Below are 18,003 nucleotides of genomic sequence, written 5' to 3'. Positions count from 1 at the left end.
TCAGTGATACATTTTATTTCTGATCACATTTTGACAAACGATACAAATGTAGGGTTGAGATTTTGTCTTGGACCAGTGGCCATCGTAGTAAACAGAGGTAAAGTTTAGTCTACATCATTGTCACAGAGCTTCCTTCTTTATAGTTGAACCCAAACTAGTTTTGGTTCTAGCTGTTATGCAACCTTCAAGCCAAGTTAATGCTTCTTGGAACATAGCGATTACCAGATGTAGAGTAGGAAGGAGTGAGGCCTAAAAACCTAAAAACTTTACTGAGTTCACTTTTCTTGACTGGAATGGTTGAAAAGGTTGAGAGTGATATTTATCTTGGCTACTGGCATTAGTTCTGTGCTCATTTTAATTTGAATAAAAAATGTGCGTTGAACAGAACCAGGTCCCTTTGACTGAAGTTTTCAAGGCGTCCTATACCTGTACCTTCAAAGGTTCACCTGAAAACCACAATCATAGCACCTACAAGTGTACAAAGGCAAATATGTACACAAAACTATTAGTCTTCACAGTTAGATCTCATGCCCAAATGCTTCTATTCAAACATCCATCATACACACACATTCACAGGAACTGAACAGATTCTCCAATAGTGATATAAAAATATATACTGTGTATAAAAAAAGCTCTCGACTACAAAATGTTTTAAGTTCCCGTGTCCCAGAACAAACACACGGATGTGAAACTGAACTCTGGCTGCATCGAGGTCTATGCTTGTGTTTCAGCACATGTTTAAGATTTCATCTGCTCCCTTAGTCCTAAACTTGCTGCTTATTCTGCAGCATTTATCTGCAGTAATAGTCTCTGTCCACACAAGCTGCTGCTGCTGATTCAACCTCTCTGGTTCACCAGGACACGGCTCATCTTCTCTCAGCAAACACATCGTTCTGTTCCCCGTCATCTGACTCCCAGCTGGAGAGGAGAAGAAGAAAGAATAGAGGAGATAGATGAGTGTTTCCATAGACAACCTTCATCAGGTTAAACTGTGATTTATCCAGTAGAAAGAGAAGCAGGGACTTCAGCGTGGAGCTTCCTTTCAGCTCCATGTTAACATGTTGGAATGAACACACACAGACCTGCAGAGACTTTTAGCATCAAATCTGGTTCCTCGGCAGATTTCACTCAGGTCCACAGTGGAAATGCACAGACTAATGACCGATACTAACTAATAAACATGGAGACTCTCATTGAAAATATCACAAGAACTAAGATGCAAGTACTCATTGTTACTAAATGTAATGCTGGTTCTGTGATGTGCAGGCTTCACTCAGACTGATGTCAGAGCTATGATCAAATGTCTACTCCCTTTATTTCCTGAACACATGATCACAACAAGCTTCTGGAGAAGCTCCAGGTTTACAGGAATCACTGGATCTTTGCTTTAACCCTTTAAGACCATCTGCCCACAGATTAAAAAAAAAATTGGGGTATTTGAATTAGCATTACTCACCAAAGGACAAAATTCAGAGTGTGGCTGAATACTGGAAAGTTTTGCTTTCTGGAAAAGAAAACCTGCCACTACAGAAGTGGTGTGTCATTATTACGATGCACCACTTCTGTTGGTAGTCTTCCATGTCTTTGAATTTAGTCGTAGTAGTGCAAATCATTGTGAGTTACATCAAGTCAAAACCTGCGAGCTTTCACAGATCACCAACGATACATTTGGTTTAGGACAATAGTGCTTAAAGCAGCATGGACTGAATACAACCCTCTACTCACTTCAGAGTCTCCAGACTATAAACTGGACTCTCCACGAGATCAAACAGCTGCTTCACATCTGAATCCTGCAGCTCAGAGTTCTCACTTAGGTCCAGCTCTCTCAGATGGGAGGGGTTGGACTCCAGAGCTGAGACCAGAGAATCACAGCTGATCTGTGACAAACTGCAGAACCTCAACCTGAATCAAGAATAAAAGATGGAGATGAAACAATTCAGTTAGAGACATGTGACGACTGCAAGTACTCACCTTCTACTAAAAGACATGTACAGGTTAACGGATGAAAGTTCTGTTTGAACATAAATTTGATTGGTAATTAAATATATCAGATATGCAACAGTGAATGTCAGTGAACTGACCTCAGAGTCTCCAGTCTACATTGTGGACTATCTAAAAAACCACACAGCTGCTCCACTCCAGAATCCTGCAGCTTCTTGTTTCCACTCAGGTCCAGCTCTCTCAGATGGGAGGGGTTGGACTTCAGAGCTGAACCCAGATAATCACAACTGGTCTCTGACAAACTGCAGTCTTTCAGTCTGAGTAGTAACAAAAGATGTAGATAATATAGTGAACTGAATGTGTTTGTATTTGTGTCCAATGTGAGGAAACAAAATAAACGAGGATTAGAGTTGTGAGATCTACAACAGTAACAGACAGTGAACTGACCTCAGAGTCTCCAGTCTACAGTCTGGACTCTCCAGAAAACTACACAGCTGCTTCACTCCTGAATCCTTCAGCTTGTTTCTACTCAGGTCCAGCTCTCTCAGATGGGAGGGGTTGGACTCCAGAGCTGAGACCAAAGAATTACAACTGATCTCTGATAATCCGCAGTTCTCCAAACTGAAAAAAAAAAAAAAAAAAAAAAATAAAAAGTCAAAGTTTCTTCTTGAAATCACTTAGTGTGTAGTATTCCATTCTGAGCTGAAGAAGGTTCAGAGCTCCCTCTGGTGACTGCTTGCAGTATAGGTCATAAGCTCGAAAATATTGTCAGTTCGGTCGATGCAATATTTATATACTGTCTATGGCTAAATGCAGCAGGATGCAGCTTCAAAGCTGACAATACGCTGCTGCTTCAATAAAGACGTGACTTCAGCTCTGAAACTCTGCCAGCTCCACTTACTTTGAGTATTTCACACAGTTTAATCATTGCCAGTCTCAACATGCAGATGAGGTGGAAATGATTTTTGTTAAGATTTATTTAAATGTCAGACTTTGAGGTGAAAATCAAATTTGTCCAAGTTTCACAATGAATCATCTGTTAATGTTTGAAATCCATAGCTCAATATAACTGAATTATATTAATGCCACAGTCAAAGGACTAAACCACTGATTACCATGAACATCTTCAGTATGGAACAGTATAATATTCACCTCATGTCTGCAGATAAGTTTCACCAAAGCTTTCACATCATATTAATGTCAACACAGAAATAAAACATGACCTGACCTCAGAGTCTCCAGTCTACAGTCTGGACTCTCCAGAAAAGCACACAGTTGCTTCACTCCTGAATCCTTCAGGTTGTTGTCACTCAGGTCCAGATGTTTCAGATGGGAGGGGTTGGACTTCAGAGCTGAGACCAGAGAATCACAGCTGATCTCTGACAAACTGCAGCACCTCAGTCTGATTTTGTTAAAAGAAGCAGATTGACAGCACTCAAACATCTGCATCTGATATGATCTCATTTCTACGTATTGACTGGGATTGGATCTATCACCATTATAGAGTTATCTGAATGAAACAAATTCAGTTGTGGATTAAAGCTGTGAGATTTATAAGGTCAAAGTCAATGAACTGACCTCAGAGTATCCAGTCCACAGAGTGAACTCTCCAGAAAACCACAGAGTTGCTTCACTCCTGAATCCTGCAGCTCGTAGTTGTTTCTCAGGTCCAGATGTTTCAGATGGGAAGGGTTGGAGTCCAGAGCCGAGACCAGAGAATCACAGCCGATCTTTGACAAGCTGCAGTGACTCAATCTGAGCAAAACAACAAAATATTTAAGACGACAAAATACCTGCTTCAAATCATTCAGTGGCTCAGAATGAACAAATTTAGAAAACGTAAACTCCTAACAGTTGAAAAACCCCAACCTAACCCATGCAGGAAGGCCTGGTTTGAATATACGACATGGATCAGCCTTCCTGGAATCAGTTCCAGTGGCTGACATAAGGTTTTAGTTCTGATTTAAATATTAGACAGATTTCTAAGGAGGCTTGTTCTTGTGTCTACGATGGTCTGAAATCTGTAGCTGAACATGACTCTGCAACAAGTCAGTTGCAAGTAGAATATCAGCCTTATGTCTGTCGTTAAGTGTTACCACAACTTTAAAATCATATTGATCACAGCACAAAAGTGAAACATGGCGTCGGACCTCAGAGTCTCCAGTCTACAGCGTGGACTCTCTAGAAAACCACACAGCTCTTTCACTGCAGAATCCTGCAATGTATTTCCTCTCAGGTCTAGCTCTCTCAGATGAAAGGGGTTGGACTTCAGAGCTGAGCCCAGACAATCACAGCTGGTTTCTGACAACTTGCAGCTCCTCATTCTGAAAATAAATAAACCATTAATAATTCAAGGTGCGTTTAGGTTTTAAATGTGCAGCTCAACATTACTGTGTCCTAACAGCCTTTAAGCTTCACTGACTTTAACAACTAACAGTGGACATTTTCTACAATTTCTGCTGCAAAAAATTGACTTGAACAAAAGGATATTTACAGCTTTATGGGTAAACTACTATGCAGCTGGTAACATATCAGATCTACAACAGTAACAGACAGTCAACTGACCCCAGAGTCTCCAGTCTACAGTCTGGACTCTCCAGAAAACCACACAGCTGCTTCACTGATGAATCCTGCAGGTTGTTTTCACTCAGGTCCAGATGTTTCAGATGGGAGGGGTTGGACTTCAGAGCTGAGACCAGAGAATCACAGTTGATCTCTGACAAACTGCAGCACCTCAACCTGAATATAAAATAAAAGTAGAATTGACAAATTGAAAAATTCTTTGACTTTGTCCTGCTGTTATTGTGGATCAAATCGATTCTTCTAGTGACAGTAAACCTTTCTCATTCACACACACACACTTTTGAATTAAAGAATTTTTGACACAATGATTTGAAGTAGACAAGTAAAGAAAACCTACAACAGCTTCAGTCAGTGAACTGACCTCAGAGTCTCCAGTATACAGTTTGGACTCTCCAGTCCAGCAAAGAGCTTCGCTCCTGAAGCCGGTAGCCAGTTTTTACTCATGTCCAGCTCTGTCAGATAGGAAGGGTTGGACTTCAAAGCTGAGGCAACAACTTCACAGTGAGTCTCTGAGAGTCCACATTCAATCAGTCTGTGATGAAAAAGCAAACATATCCACATTTATGTTTGAAATAAAAATGTTAATTTGAATAGAAAGTATGAATAATTATCATGCAACTGATTGACAATCTTGATATTAGCAATGGTATTGACAAGGTGACAATGAAGCCTCCAATAATAAGTAAGTAAAGTTAATTTACCTTTATAGCAAAACTTATAACAAAATAAAAGTACATTCCATTCAATAAAACTGTTTATGGACACTGATTGTGATTTGGTTTGAAATGATCACATCTGGACTCACCGAGCCTTTCTGCAGTTCCTCACAGCTGGGATCAGTCTCCGTTGCCCTTCCAATGATGTGTTGTACTCTTCCAGGTCCAACTCATCCAGAACTTCCTCTGACATCTGCAGCATGTAGGCCAGACCTGAGCACTGAATCTCAGAGAGTTCTTTCTCTGACCTGTTCTCTGACTTCAGGAACTCTTGGATCTCCTGATGAATTGAGAGGTCTTTTATCTCCATCAGACAGTGGAAGATGTTGATGCTTCTATCAGGACTGAATTGAGATGTGTTCATTTTCTTCAGCTTGTTGATGGCTCTCTGGATGATTTCTGGACTGTTCTCTGTCTGACCCAGCAGACCTCCTAAGAGTCTCTGGTTGGACTCCAGAGAGAGGCCATGAAGGAAGCGAACAAACAGGTCCAGGTGACCATTTTTAATGAGCAGGGATTTCTCCATGGTACTACAAAGAAAGTTATCCAAAGGTGAGTTGTCCATGTCACAATCATACCAATCTCCCAGGAAGTCCTCCAGCAGCTCTGTCTTCTTGTTGGTGTAACAGTGGAACATGTAGACTGCAGCCAGAAACTCCTGAACGCTCAGATGAACAAAGCAGTAGACTGATTTCTGGAAGATCACACTCTCTCTTTTCAAGATCTCTGTGCAAACTCCTGAGTACACTGAGGCCTCATTCACATCCAGACCACATCGCTCCATGTCTTCTTGGTAGAACATGATGTTTCCTTCCTCCAGATGTTCAAACGCCAGCCTCCCCAGCTTCAGAAGAACTTCCCTGTCCATCAGCTCCTGTGGACTCGTCTCATGTCCCTCATGGTACTTGTTCTTCTTCCTCTTTGTCTGAACCATCACAAAGTGTGAGTACATGTCAGTCAGGGTCTTGGGCAGCTCTCCTCTCTGCTCTGTAGTCAACATGTGCTCCAGAACTGTAGCAGTGATCCAGCAGAAGACTGGGACTCCACACAGGATATGGAGGCTCCTGGAGGTCTTGATGTGGGAGATGATTCTGCTGGACAGCTCTTCATCACTGAACCTCTTCCTGAAGTACTCCTCCTTCTGGGCGTTAGTGAAGCCTCGTACTTCTGTTACCCTGTCAACACATGTAGGAGGGATCTGATTGGCTGCTGCAGGTCTGGAAGTGATCCAGACCAGAGCCGAGGGAAGCAGGTTCCCCTTGATGAGGTTTGTCAGCAGCACGTTGACTGATGCCTTCTGTGTGACATCAGACACAACCTCACTGTTGTTGAAGTCCAGTGAAAGTCTGCTTTCATCCAGGCCGTCAAAGATGAACAAAAGTTTACAGACAGCCAGCTCCTCTGCTGTGACCTTCTGTAATGTTGGATGGAAAACATGGAGCAGCCTGAGAAGACTGTACTGCTCATCTTTGATCAAGTTCAGCTCCCTGAACGAAAGCACAATCACCACACTGACATCTATGTTTTCCAAACCCTCTGCCCAGTCCAGAGTGAACTTCTGCACTGAGAAGGTTTTTCCAACACCAGCGACGCCGTAGGTCAGAACCAGTCTGATGTGTCTCTGTTGGGCAGGTAAGGCTTTAAAGATGTCGTGGCACCTGATTGGAGTGTCATGGAGGGCCTTCATCTTGGAAGCTGTCTCAAGCTGCTTCACCTCATGTTGGGTATTAACCTCTTCACTCTGTCCCTCTGTGATGTAGAGCTCAGTGTAGATCCTGTTGAGGAGGGTTCCTCTTCCTCTTACATCAGTTCCTTCAGTCACACGTTCACATCTCTTCCTCAGACTGATCTTATGTTCATATAAAACCTCCTGCAGACCAACATCTGATGGAAAAAAAAAAATACAATGGAGCTAAAGAAAAATAAAAAATGTGATATTTGGAGAATAAACTTGGTAATTCCAGTTTCAGGAAAAGAGTTCCTCAGCAGACAGATGTATAGTCTTACTTGTTCTGGATCTTTCTCCACAGTGAGGACAGGAGGAGTGTCCTGATGAATCAGACTGGTCCCAGTATGAGGTGATGCACTGTCTACAGAACCAGTGTCCACAGCTGGTAGAGACTGGATCCTTCAGGATGTCCTGACACAAAGCACAGCAGGACAGCTGCTCCTCCACAGAAACATGACTCCTCTTCCTCTCTCTGTCAACACATTTATTTATCACTAAAACTATTCAGACTGTTGGTGAAAAACATAGCAACATTGTAGTTACTTTGCCTCTTAAATTCAGACTGAAATGAAACAAAACAAAAGATTATTGCTCATGTGAAGATAAACAATGGGAGGATGAATGATCAGCTAGTAGTACAACTGCAATCTTTGCAGACATCAAAAATATGTATATTTAGTGTAAATTCTGAAATAGTGTTTTTTTTTTTTTAAACATATCTTCAGTACTTCTGGTAAGAAAAGTTGGAGTAGGCTCTTACCTACCTTCACTAAAACAACTGCATTATGGCTTTAAATATTTCATCAAAAGTAGAAAGAGTCTCCTACTCCTACTTTGTTTCTTGGTTTATTACTAAAGTCTGAAAGAAAATGTTTGGACTAGTTATTCTTCACAGACAGACAACTGGAGATTTTAGTAGTTCTCTTACTTTGTGTCTGAAGGTGCAGCTTCTTTACTGAAGTCTGGAGGTTTGTCCTTAGACCAGTCACTCTTCATAGAAAGACAGCTGGACACTGTAGACTCTGCTCTCCGGACTCTGTAAAACAAAGGTGTATTTATCCATTTAAGTACTTCTAAATACAGAAAATACACTGGAAGTGATGCAAATGATTCAAAAAGACTCATATAAATAAGTTAGTAGCAGTTTTCTTACTTTGTGTCTGAGGGTCCAGGTTCTTTACTGAAGTCTGGAGGTTTGTCCTTAGACCAGTCACTCTTCATAGAAAGACAGCTGGACACTGTTGACTCTGCTCTCCGGACTCTGTAAAACAAAGGTGTATTTATCCATTTAAGTACTTCTAAATACAGAAAATACACTGGAAGTGATGCAAATGATTCAAAAAGACTCATATAAATAAGTTAGTAGCAGTTTTCTTACTTTGTGTCTGAGGGTCCAGGTTCTTTACTGAAGTCTGGAGGTTTGTCCTTAGACCAGTCACTCTTCATAGAAACACAGCTGGACACTGTAGACTCTTCTTTGTCCTCCTCTCCCTCCAAGCAAACACTTATCATTTTGATGTCAATCAGTCTAAGAGGTAAACCAGTAACACTCAGTGAGTTTATATGAAATAAAGCCTTCAGCCTCCTCCACTCAGCTGATTTCTTAACTGTAAGTGCTGAAAGGTACATACCTATATTATTGTTTATTATTTTTTAGCAAAGTAAAGTTAAACATAATATCTCTCAGCACACACAATAAGACAAACACATGATCCCAAATCTTTTAACTGTGATGTCAAAAACAATTTCAATGGTAGACACCACAGTAATCTAGGAGGACACTTGGCAATGAGAACAACAGCCATAAGGAGAAAGAGATTAGAGGTCAAGCTCAAGGCAACACAGAGAGAAGGTGGCCAGTTATCAGAACTGTTGAAGGGGGTGTTGAGAAAGGAGTAACTTAAGAAGTACAAAAATAAGAGGATATGAGTAGCCTTAGAAACTACCACTTGGAGCCCTGGCAACCGGACTACAGATACACCACAGAGGTAGAAGGCAGGAGAATAAACAGGAGGATTTCCACTGAGCAATCTAAAGTGTACTCCCAGAAGATGGCCAATAATATGAGAGCAAAAACCACCAAGATTCAAGACTTAACTATACTGGAAAAAACATATGGGAGAAGTTGGAATCAGTGTGGTTGTTGCACCGTCTGCTTCTCTGGTAGTGGACGACCTAATCCAGTATCAGTCTTGCAGGGCGTCTACTCATTGATCCACACCACCAGGAGCAACAGCATTGACAATGGAATGGCATTCAGACTGTGTAGTTGGATGGTAACAAGGAGAGGGAAGGTTCTCAGATTGTACTACCATGAAGGCAACATAGACACACCTACAGGTACCTTGGATTAAAAAGGAAACAAGGAAAGCAGTCACAGTCATATATCTACAGAGAGTAAGGCAAGCCCTGAGACGTCAGCTGAATGGGAAGAACAAGTTATGAAATATTTAGCAAACACTTCAAGCACTCGAAACCTGAGGAGGAAGAGAACAACGAGCAGGAGCCGTCATGGGAAGACAAAGGCATAGTATGTATCACTGGCAGAAAAGAGAAAAAGGTGATATCGAGAGATCAGTGGGGACTGAAATCCAGCCCAGCTGCATAATTATGGCAGCACAGGAATGCACTGTACAATAATTTTACGGAAAGTACAGCATTGCATCATTCAACAAAGGTGTCGGGAGGGTAAAGCACCGAAAACTTGAAAAAGATTTAGGGTTAAAAGCAACATAAGGTTAATTAACCCAGGGTTTTGTCTGTGTGCAGCATCAAACCCTTAATACTGAATCTCTACCAGTCTCTGAACGGTTCTGATAACAGTTTTCCCTACCACATGCTACATGTGCTGTAACAAGAATATGTACTTAGAAATGGCATAAAGCCACTTAAACATATTTCTTTCTATAGTTGAGTTCTGACGTTTCTTCCCTCTACACTTAACACAAAGAAGAAGAAGAAGAAGAAGAATATTAACACTCACTCGTCTGCTGCCGTCTTCTCTCTCGACTCAAATTGCTGTGCGCAAAAACTAAACGATCAGTTTCACTTTCCTTTCTCCTTCCTCTCCGCCTCTCTCTCTCTCACACACACACACACACGTTTGTATTTGTATCTTAGTGAGGGCACTCATTGACGTATTCCCCAGCCCCTTACCTTAACCACAACCTCCTCAAGTAAATACCTAAACCTAACCCTAACCACAATGTAATTGTAACCTTTTCCATAAAACTGAGCCAAACAGCCTCATGAGGAAGTGAACAAAATGTCCTCACTTTGCACAAATGTCCTTGAACCGACGGCGTGAAACTCAAACTGGTCCTCGGAAAGATAGCTGTGCAAGAACACACACACACACACACACACACACACACACACACACACACACACACACACACACACACACACACACACACACACACACACACACACACACACACACACACACACACACTTTGCTGGAAATGTGTAATTTGTCTATGAACTTTTAGAAAGGCATTTAAAGTGACAAACTATTTAAAAATAATGCCTGAATACACTGTGAGTGGAAAACGGTAAAAGGAGCAAAAATATATTCTCTACAAAACATACAGTAACTTTTTAGAGAGTAATATTGTGAAATGCTTAAATAACTGCAGATTTTGTCAATTTGTCAAGTTCAAAAGCAGTAAACTCTAAGAGTAAACACAAAGTAAAAAAAAAATGTATGTATCACGCAGGGCTATATATACACAAGAGGTCTCAGGGCTGACAAGACACAGGTGAGATGCATGAGGGCAATCAACACAGGTGAGACCAATAAACAATCAAGAGAGAAGGCGGCACAAGACAGGAAATCCACAACTTAAGAAAATAAAACAGGAAACACAACATGACATGGAGAGACATGACCAAACCACAAGGAAACACGATAGACTGGAAACTAGACAACATGACAAAATAAAACAGGAAACATGAAAACATGATCCAAAAATAAAAGACAGACAGAACCTTAACAATGTTTTGCTGTGTATTATCTAAAGCGTTGATTAGTAGAGCCTGTCTGTAAAGTTTCTTCCATCTGACAAGTGAATTTTTTAGAAACTAAAAATAATTTCAGGACCTTGGCTGATAGGTTGTTCCAAACATCTTGGAGAACTAACCATAGATCTTCTGTGGATGTGGGCTTCCTCAAATCCTTCTGACTCTTCATGTAATCCCAGACACACAACATGATGTTGAGATTAGTGCTCTGCAGGGGCCAGGGCATCACTTCCAGGGCTTATTGTTCTTCTTTACTCTGAAGATAGTTTTTAATTTTAATTTTTTAATCATTTATTTTCTTACACTCAACAAATTAAACTGAAACCGACATTTAGCTTTTTGATTCACTGTCATGTCATTTGCCTGACGCTCATAATTACTATGTAGAATTTGAATATGTCATGATACAATTCAGTGCAGCCCCTTAACTGAGTGGGTGCCTATGCTTTACTGGCGCACATACAGACCACCGCAGATAACCTCCAAATTATTAACCTTCAGTTAGCTACACTAGGAACCATTGCTCTACAATGAACTGGTGACTTATCCATAACCTGATGACATCCAGGCTCTGATGTCCTGGGTCTCTGCTCTGCTGCTCCTACTCCTGGCCTCCCTCTCAAGTCTTTTCTGGTGTCCAGATTTGTGTTTTTTTTGGGGCTGTCATCTTAATTGATCTTGTTCCCTGCCTTCTTCTCGCTCATGCTCACTTAATTCACATGATGAAGAAGAACAAACTTTATATTAAAAATTTATGTCATAACATAAACAAATACAAGTATTTGGAATTAACTGGTATACCTCCGAGCCTTACTCTGTGGTTCATTTAGAAGCAGCTGCACGGACAAAGAACTAAAATCATCGTCTCACTTGTTGTTTAGTGCCCCCTGGTGTACAGAAAGTTGAAAACAACATTGATAAAACAATGAAACAGAATGAAAACTGTATTCTTACAGGATGAATTTACATTTATATTTTTATATTTATTGAGCCTTAAATAAAAGATTAAATTCTGTAGACATTAAGATCAGATAAACTATAAACAACTCAAAACATCTACAACAAACTCCTGTTAAACAAGAGGACCTGAATTTAAACTTCATTTGGATACGTGTTAAAAACGTCTAGAATAAAGATGGACTGTGGTAGTTAAACAGTTAAATAATTAAAAGCACACAGACATTAAAGCTCAGTCCATCCAGCTCCTCTGCTCAACATCTGTAGCTGCAGCAGCTGTTACCTCACTGACTAGTTGCCTTAGATCTGATGAAGTAGCCTCAGTCATTACAGGGAGCAAACTTGGAAGCAGTAGGAATTAGTGAAGTGTAGAGACTCGTTGTGTAAAATGTCCTTCATTGATCACAGGACAGATCAGTGTGATCAGAGTCACTTCACTCTTCATGTGACTCAAGCAGATGACTGTTGTTGTCTTGTTGTTGATTTTCACCATTTGGAGGAGATGATGGTTCAGATGTTCCAGGAATCTGGTAAATGAAAATGGAAAAATATCAGCATCAAAAACAAATATTGATGATAAAGACCAACGTGTACAGATGAAATGAAACCATCTCATCAATCATGATTCCTTCATGTGATTTTCAGTTTTCTCTTCATTTCAGTGAGTTGAGTGTTTTCATATCATGGATGCAGTTGAACTCTGCTTCCAGTCAGTCTGACTCTCACACTGTGACTCAAATCATCTTTGTAGCTGAGACAGTGGTTCATTGAAAGCTGGAGTTAAACTGATTCATTCATTCACTAAATAAACTACAGCAGATAATTAGATAAAATCACTGGAGGAAACACATGTTAGAACATTAGTTGTAACTTCATGGCAACAATATTCTCCTTTAACATGGTAACTTATGTAGTGTGGTTCATTCAGAGCAGCAGAGAATTTTATACATTTACTCACGTATCGGACTGTTCGGGGTTCACGTGTGTTATGTGTTCTTTTCAACCTAAACAGAATTTTTAGAAGACAAATCATCAATACAAACAACAACAACAACAGTAATTAAAAGATCGAGGCTGAATGTCGTTTTACCTTTTCTGTAGATAATATATGCGTAGGGGAAAGTATATGAATGTGTGTATGCATATGTATATCCATGAGCATATGAGTGTGACTGCTGCTACTACAAATAGTCCTCCAACCACAACACCTACGATGCTTCCAATTGGGATTGAATTATCTGAAAAATAAAAACAGTTCCTTGAATTGTCTCTGGATGCCTCCAGATAGTTATTGTCGTACAGATATTACAATAAACAGACAGTCTTAGTTCACGAGGTCCTAACTTTAACCTTTATCTTACAAAGTTATTGTTGCAACACAACACACACATTATATTTAAAATAAACAGTGAAAAACACCTTTTTCTAACTGTTCTTCAACCATCTATCTATTCCTCTGTCAATAAATCCAACTGATCAAAACCAAATATGAACAGATTCTACTAACTAGTACTGAGTGAGTGTGAAAAACCTGATTTAGAATTTTCTTTGTCTCTCATACCTTTGACTTTCACGTTGATGATTGACCTCTCACTTCCACTGGTTGTCCTTGTGTAACACTGGTATTGTCCCCAGTCCTCAGACTTGACTCCTGTCAGCAGCAGTGAGGCGTTTCCTCTGGAGATCTGATCCTTGAACAGTGACGTCCTGCCTCTGAAGTCCTGGTCCTGGTTTTCAAGCTGGTCCTGATTCTTGGAAAATGAGTGAACACGAGGGTGTTCTTCCGTCCGCTTAATCCAACGGATGACTACTTTAGGGTCTTTCTGGAAACTGCACGGTAAGATGCAGCTCTCCCCGACAACACAGGACACGTCAGTATCTGAAACATCAAGAAAAATTATCTGGTTTTGGAAAGAAGCTGCATAGGAAGTCATGAGTCATGGGAACCTGCTCTAGAAGACAACAGTCACCAACGTAGAGCAACAAATATCTGAAGAACCATTCAGTGAAACGAGTTTTGACTTTTGCACACATTATATTACACTCATTTGCCGCTTTATTAGGTACACCTATTCAATTGCTTGTTAACACAAATATGTAATCAGCCAATCACATGGCTGCAATTCAATGCATTTAGTCATGTAGAGGTGATCAAGACAACTTGCTAAACGCATGGGGAAGAAAGGGGATTTAAGTGACCTTGAATCTGGTATGGTTGTTGGTCTGAGTATTTCAGAAACTGCTGAACTACTGGGATTTTCAACCATCTCTAGGGTTTACAGAGAATGGTTTGAAGAAGGGAAAATATCCACTGATGGGCAGTTGTTGATGTGAGTGGTCAGAGGAGAATGGGCAGACTGGTTGGAGATGATAGAAAGGCAACAGTAACTCAAATAACCACTGGTTCCAACCAAGAATGCAGAATACCATCTCTGAACGCACAACACGTCCAACCTTGAAGAAGATGGGCTACAGCAGCAGAAGACCACACCAGGGGCCACTCCTGTCAGCTAAGAACAGGAAACTGAGACTACAGTTCACACAGACTCACCAACACTGGACAACAGAAGACTGGAAAAACGTTGCCTGGTCTGACGAGTCTCGATTTCAGCTGCAACATTCAGATGTCAGGGTCAGAAGCTGGTGTAAACAACATGAAAGCATGGATCCATCCTGCCTTGTATCAACAGTTCAGGCTGGTGGTGGGGGTGTAATGGTGTGGAGGAAGTTTTCTTGGCTCACTTTTGGCCCCTTAGTACAAACTGAGCATGGTTTAAATGCCACAGCCTCCCTGAGTATTATTGCTGACCATGTCCATCCCTTTATGACCACAGTGGACCATCTTCTGACGGCTACTTCCAGCAGGATAATGCACCATGTCACAAAGCTCATATCATCTCATACTGGTTCCTGGAACATGACAATGAGTTCACTGTACTCCAATGACCTCCACAGTCACCAGATCTCAATCCAATAGAGGAACTTTTGGGATGTGGTAGAACGGGAGATTCTCATCATGGATGTGCAGCCGACAAATCTGCAGCAACTGTGTGATGTTATCATGTCTGTATGGACCAAAATCTCTGAGGAATGTTTCCAACGCCTTGTTGAAAGTATGACACCAAGAATTAAGGCAGTTCTGAAGGTAAAAGGAGGCCCAACCTTTTACTACCAAGGTGTACCTAATAAAGTGGCCGGTGAGTGTATATAACTTTGTTTTTTATCTGCAGCACTGACTGTAAAATGCTGCCACACACAACTTTATTTTGTTTCCCAAATCCATGTGGTGAAGGAAGTTAACGTTAACCAGCCGATAGCCTAGAACTTGTCTGCGGAAGAGAGAGAGCAAACTTACAGGCTATACAAATAAATGACGCCCTCAAGTCAACATACAATTCAATACAACTACTATTGAATCTACACTATGCTTTAAGCTGTAGTTGTGAATTTGAGTGGGCGGTTGGGTTAATAAGTTATTTAAATCAAGTCCAAGAGGACAATGTGCGAGTGAGGGACGGAGAAAGAAGAGCACTTAACAAGAGTGTCTAAATCCAGGTAAAAGGAAACTGCTCTGATAGTTCATTCATTGCATGGAATAGTGACATACTGCAACATGCTCCTTTATGTCCCCCACCCCCTAAAAACATAGAGATTAGAGTTCTTGTCTCACGCCACTGGTTTAACCTGAGGCATTCCACAAGTCCACACTCACCTGCTCTGACAAGAATCATCATCCACAGGAAAGTCACCAGAGACACAAAGCAGTTTATCCTGGTCATCCTCATGTTATATTTAATAAAAGTATCATGATGAAGCAGCGGACTGAAACATAGAGAAGAAAGAAACTTAGTTTCCTTAAGGCTGGTGTTTATCTCTGCAGCATCAGATTACAACTGAGTGAGAAGCAGGAAGTAACTACTTATTAAATGTTGAAATGAAAGTAAGTCAACATCAATAAACACACTGGAGGAAGTCAGATTAGTTTATCAAGTCTTTCAATTATAAATAAATGATGAAATATATCTCATGAAAATTCACTTGGTACTTTAGACTGCTACTGGTACTACCATACATCATGTGTAGGGAAACAGTTACCAACATATGGTCTGGTCACAGTATAAAGAGAGTGTGTCTAAATACTTGTGTTATCAAGGCTCTCTGTCTGTCTTTTACTATGTGATCATGTTTTGTGTTTCCTGTTTTATTTCGTCAAGTTTCTTAGTTTCCCGTGTGTCATGTCTCCTTGTGGTTTTGTCATGTCTGTCTGTGTCGTGTTGTGTTTCCTGTTTTATTTTGTTAAGTTGTGGATTTCCTGTCTTGTGCCGCCTTGTCTCTTGATTGTTTATTGGTCTCACCTGTGTTGATTGCCCTCATGCGTCTCACCTGTGTCGTGTCAGCCCTGAGACCTCTTGTGTATATATAGCTCTGTCTGATATATAAACATTTCACAATATTTCTCTCTAAAAAGTTACTGTATGTTTTGTAGAGAATATATTTTTGCTCCTTTTACGGTTTTTCACTCACAGTGTATTCAGGCATTATTTTTTTAATAGTTTGTCACTTTAAGTGCCTTTCTAAAAGTTCATAGCCAAATTACACATTTCCAGCAAAATGTTTGTTTTTGCACAGCTATCTTTCAGAGGACCAGTTTGAGTTTCACGCCGTCATGGAGGAAGAGCAGAGAGCAGGTTTCTAAAGGTAAAAACACTTCAAAGATTCCTGAGAGATAAAAAAGAGAAAGGGTTAATAATGAGTTTTACTTAGGCTGTAGTGTCCTATGTGAAGACTGAAATGTTTAACAGACTGAATGAATGAGGAAACAGCGCCACCTGCTGGACTCGAACTGGAAACAGATTTTGTTGTTAGAGCTCAGAGTAAAAAAATAAATAAATACATAATAAATTACAAAGTAAAAATAAAACTACAGACTGAACTGGAGCTGAAAATATAATGAAGACTGGTCTGATCTAGTCAAAGTCCTGGCCTGAATCCTACTGAGATGCTGTGGTATGACCTTAAATAAGAGCTTAATGCTGGAAAACCCTCCAATGTGACTGAATTACAACAATTCTACAAAGATGAGTGGATCAAAATTCCTCCAGAGCTGTGAAAGACTTATAGGTAACACTTGATTAGTAGTTGTTGCTGCTGAGTGATGCGACGGGTTATTAGGTTTAGGGGGAATCATCTTTTTTAGACAGAGTCATGTAAGTTTGGATTTTGTTTTCCCTTAATAATAAAAATCTTCATTTTGAAACTGCATTTAGTGTTTACTTGTGTTGTCTTTGACAAGTATTTAAATTAGATTGATGATCTGGAAAATTTAACTGTGACAAATATGCAGAAATGACCAAATAAAGACCCAACCTTTCTTTCAAACCGCTGCCTCTGTGTACATAAATGGTTTTAACAGTTTGTGTTTCCGTTTTCCCTGACACCTTCAAAGTGTTTTACATTTAGAAACCTGCTCTCCTCTCATCCTGTCACAAATGATGGTTAGATGTGAAACTTGTCCCATCAGCAGAACCAACATGTCAATGAGAAGCTCTTAGAGGAGGAGTCTCCTCTCTATATCAGTAACTAACTTCATGCTGTGTTTCCAGTCGTCTCCTTCTCTGTCGTACATGAACACTCTACATTTATTAAATATAACATGAGGATGACCAGGATCTCCTGCTCCGTGTCTCTGGTGGTGGTGACTTTTCTGTGGATGATGATTCTTGTCAGAGGAGGTGAGTGTGTTCATCACTGACAGCTGAACTAACATGAAATCAGTTTATAACCAGGAGCTTCTACTTTTCACAACATAACAAGATCATTTGAACATTTGCTGCAGATTATCTTCTTACAGACACATTTATTCTGATTTTTCTCATTATTTTACAAAAACAAATTGTCTCTTTGCTTTTCTTGTTTGATCAGGATCAGTCAGATGTTATAAAAAGATGTTGTCATATAGGAGTTAAAAGAAACAGGCTGACACTGTAGAGAGCAGATAAACATACCAGAACAAGTTGCAGCGTCCTCATTGCAGCCTGGGTTTGATTCCTGCCT

General features: G+C 40.3%; 3 protein-coding genes across 11 annotated transcripts in view; 1 reads left to right on the top strand and 2 right to left on the bottom strand.

Moving 5' to 3' along the window:
• LOC124995451 (NACHT, LRR and PYD domains-containing protein 12-like) lies at positions 1–10,252 on the bottom strand. 8 transcript variants are annotated; one of them, XM_047567826.1, is made up of 16 exons: positions 9,953–10,252; positions 9,068–9,313; positions 8,348–8,497; positions 8,123–8,230; positions 7,898–8,005; positions 7,248–7,441; positions 5,330–7,124; positions 4,886–5,056; positions 4,507–4,680; positions 4,092–4,265; positions 3,520–3,696; positions 3,170–3,343; positions 2,389–2,562; positions 2,082–2,258; positions 1,726–1,902; positions 1–918 (listed from the first exon to the last, which is right to left on the bottom strand). In XM_047567826.1, exons 3-16 carry the CDS (start codon positions 8,479–8,481, stop codon positions 867–869), a joined length of 3,789 nt encoding a protein of 1,262 aa, XP_047423782.1. In that variant the 5' UTR covers positions 8,482–8,497; positions 9,068–9,313; positions 9,953–10,252; the 3' UTR covers positions 1–866. The 8 variants fall into 8 exon arrangements, with proteins under 8 accessions (XP_047423782.1, XP_047423784.1, XP_047423783.1 ...); XM_047567828.1 differs by having other exon boundaries at positions 9,119–9,313; XM_047567827.1 differs by lacking the exon at positions 9,068–9,313.
• LOC124995449 overlaps positions 1–18,003 on the top strand; it is a 756,577-nt gene that overhangs the window by 196,259 nt on the left and 542,315 nt on the right. The gene's annotated exons all lie outside the window — the stretch shown is intronic.
• Positions 11,778–15,816, bottom strand: LOC124995488 (myelin-oligodendrocyte glycoprotein-like). 2 transcript variants are annotated; one of them, XM_047567892.1, is made up of 5 exons: positions 15,662–15,816; positions 13,511–13,828; positions 13,040–13,187; positions 12,908–12,953; positions 11,778–12,476 (listed from the first exon to the last, which is right to left on the bottom strand). In XM_047567892.1, the coding sequence occupies exons 1-5, from the start codon at positions 15,732–15,734 to the stop codon at positions 12,384–12,386; spliced, it is 678 nt and encodes a 225-aa protein (XP_047423848.1). In that variant the 5' UTR covers positions 15,735–15,816; the 3' UTR covers positions 11,778–12,383. The 2 variants fall into 2 exon arrangements, with proteins under 2 accessions (XP_047423848.1, XP_047423847.1); XM_047567891.1 differs by having other exon boundaries at positions 11,794–12,953.

This window comes from Mugil cephalus, chromosome 18 (assembly GCF_022458985.1).
Source record: "Mugil cephalus isolate CIBA_MC_2020 chromosome 18, CIBA_Mcephalus_1.1, whole genome shotgun sequence".
Classification (NCBI taxonomy): domain Eukaryota; kingdom Metazoa; phylum Chordata; class Actinopteri; order Mugiliformes; family Mugilidae; genus Mugil; species Mugil cephalus.
This window is presented reverse-complemented; position numbering and strand designations above follow the sequence as displayed.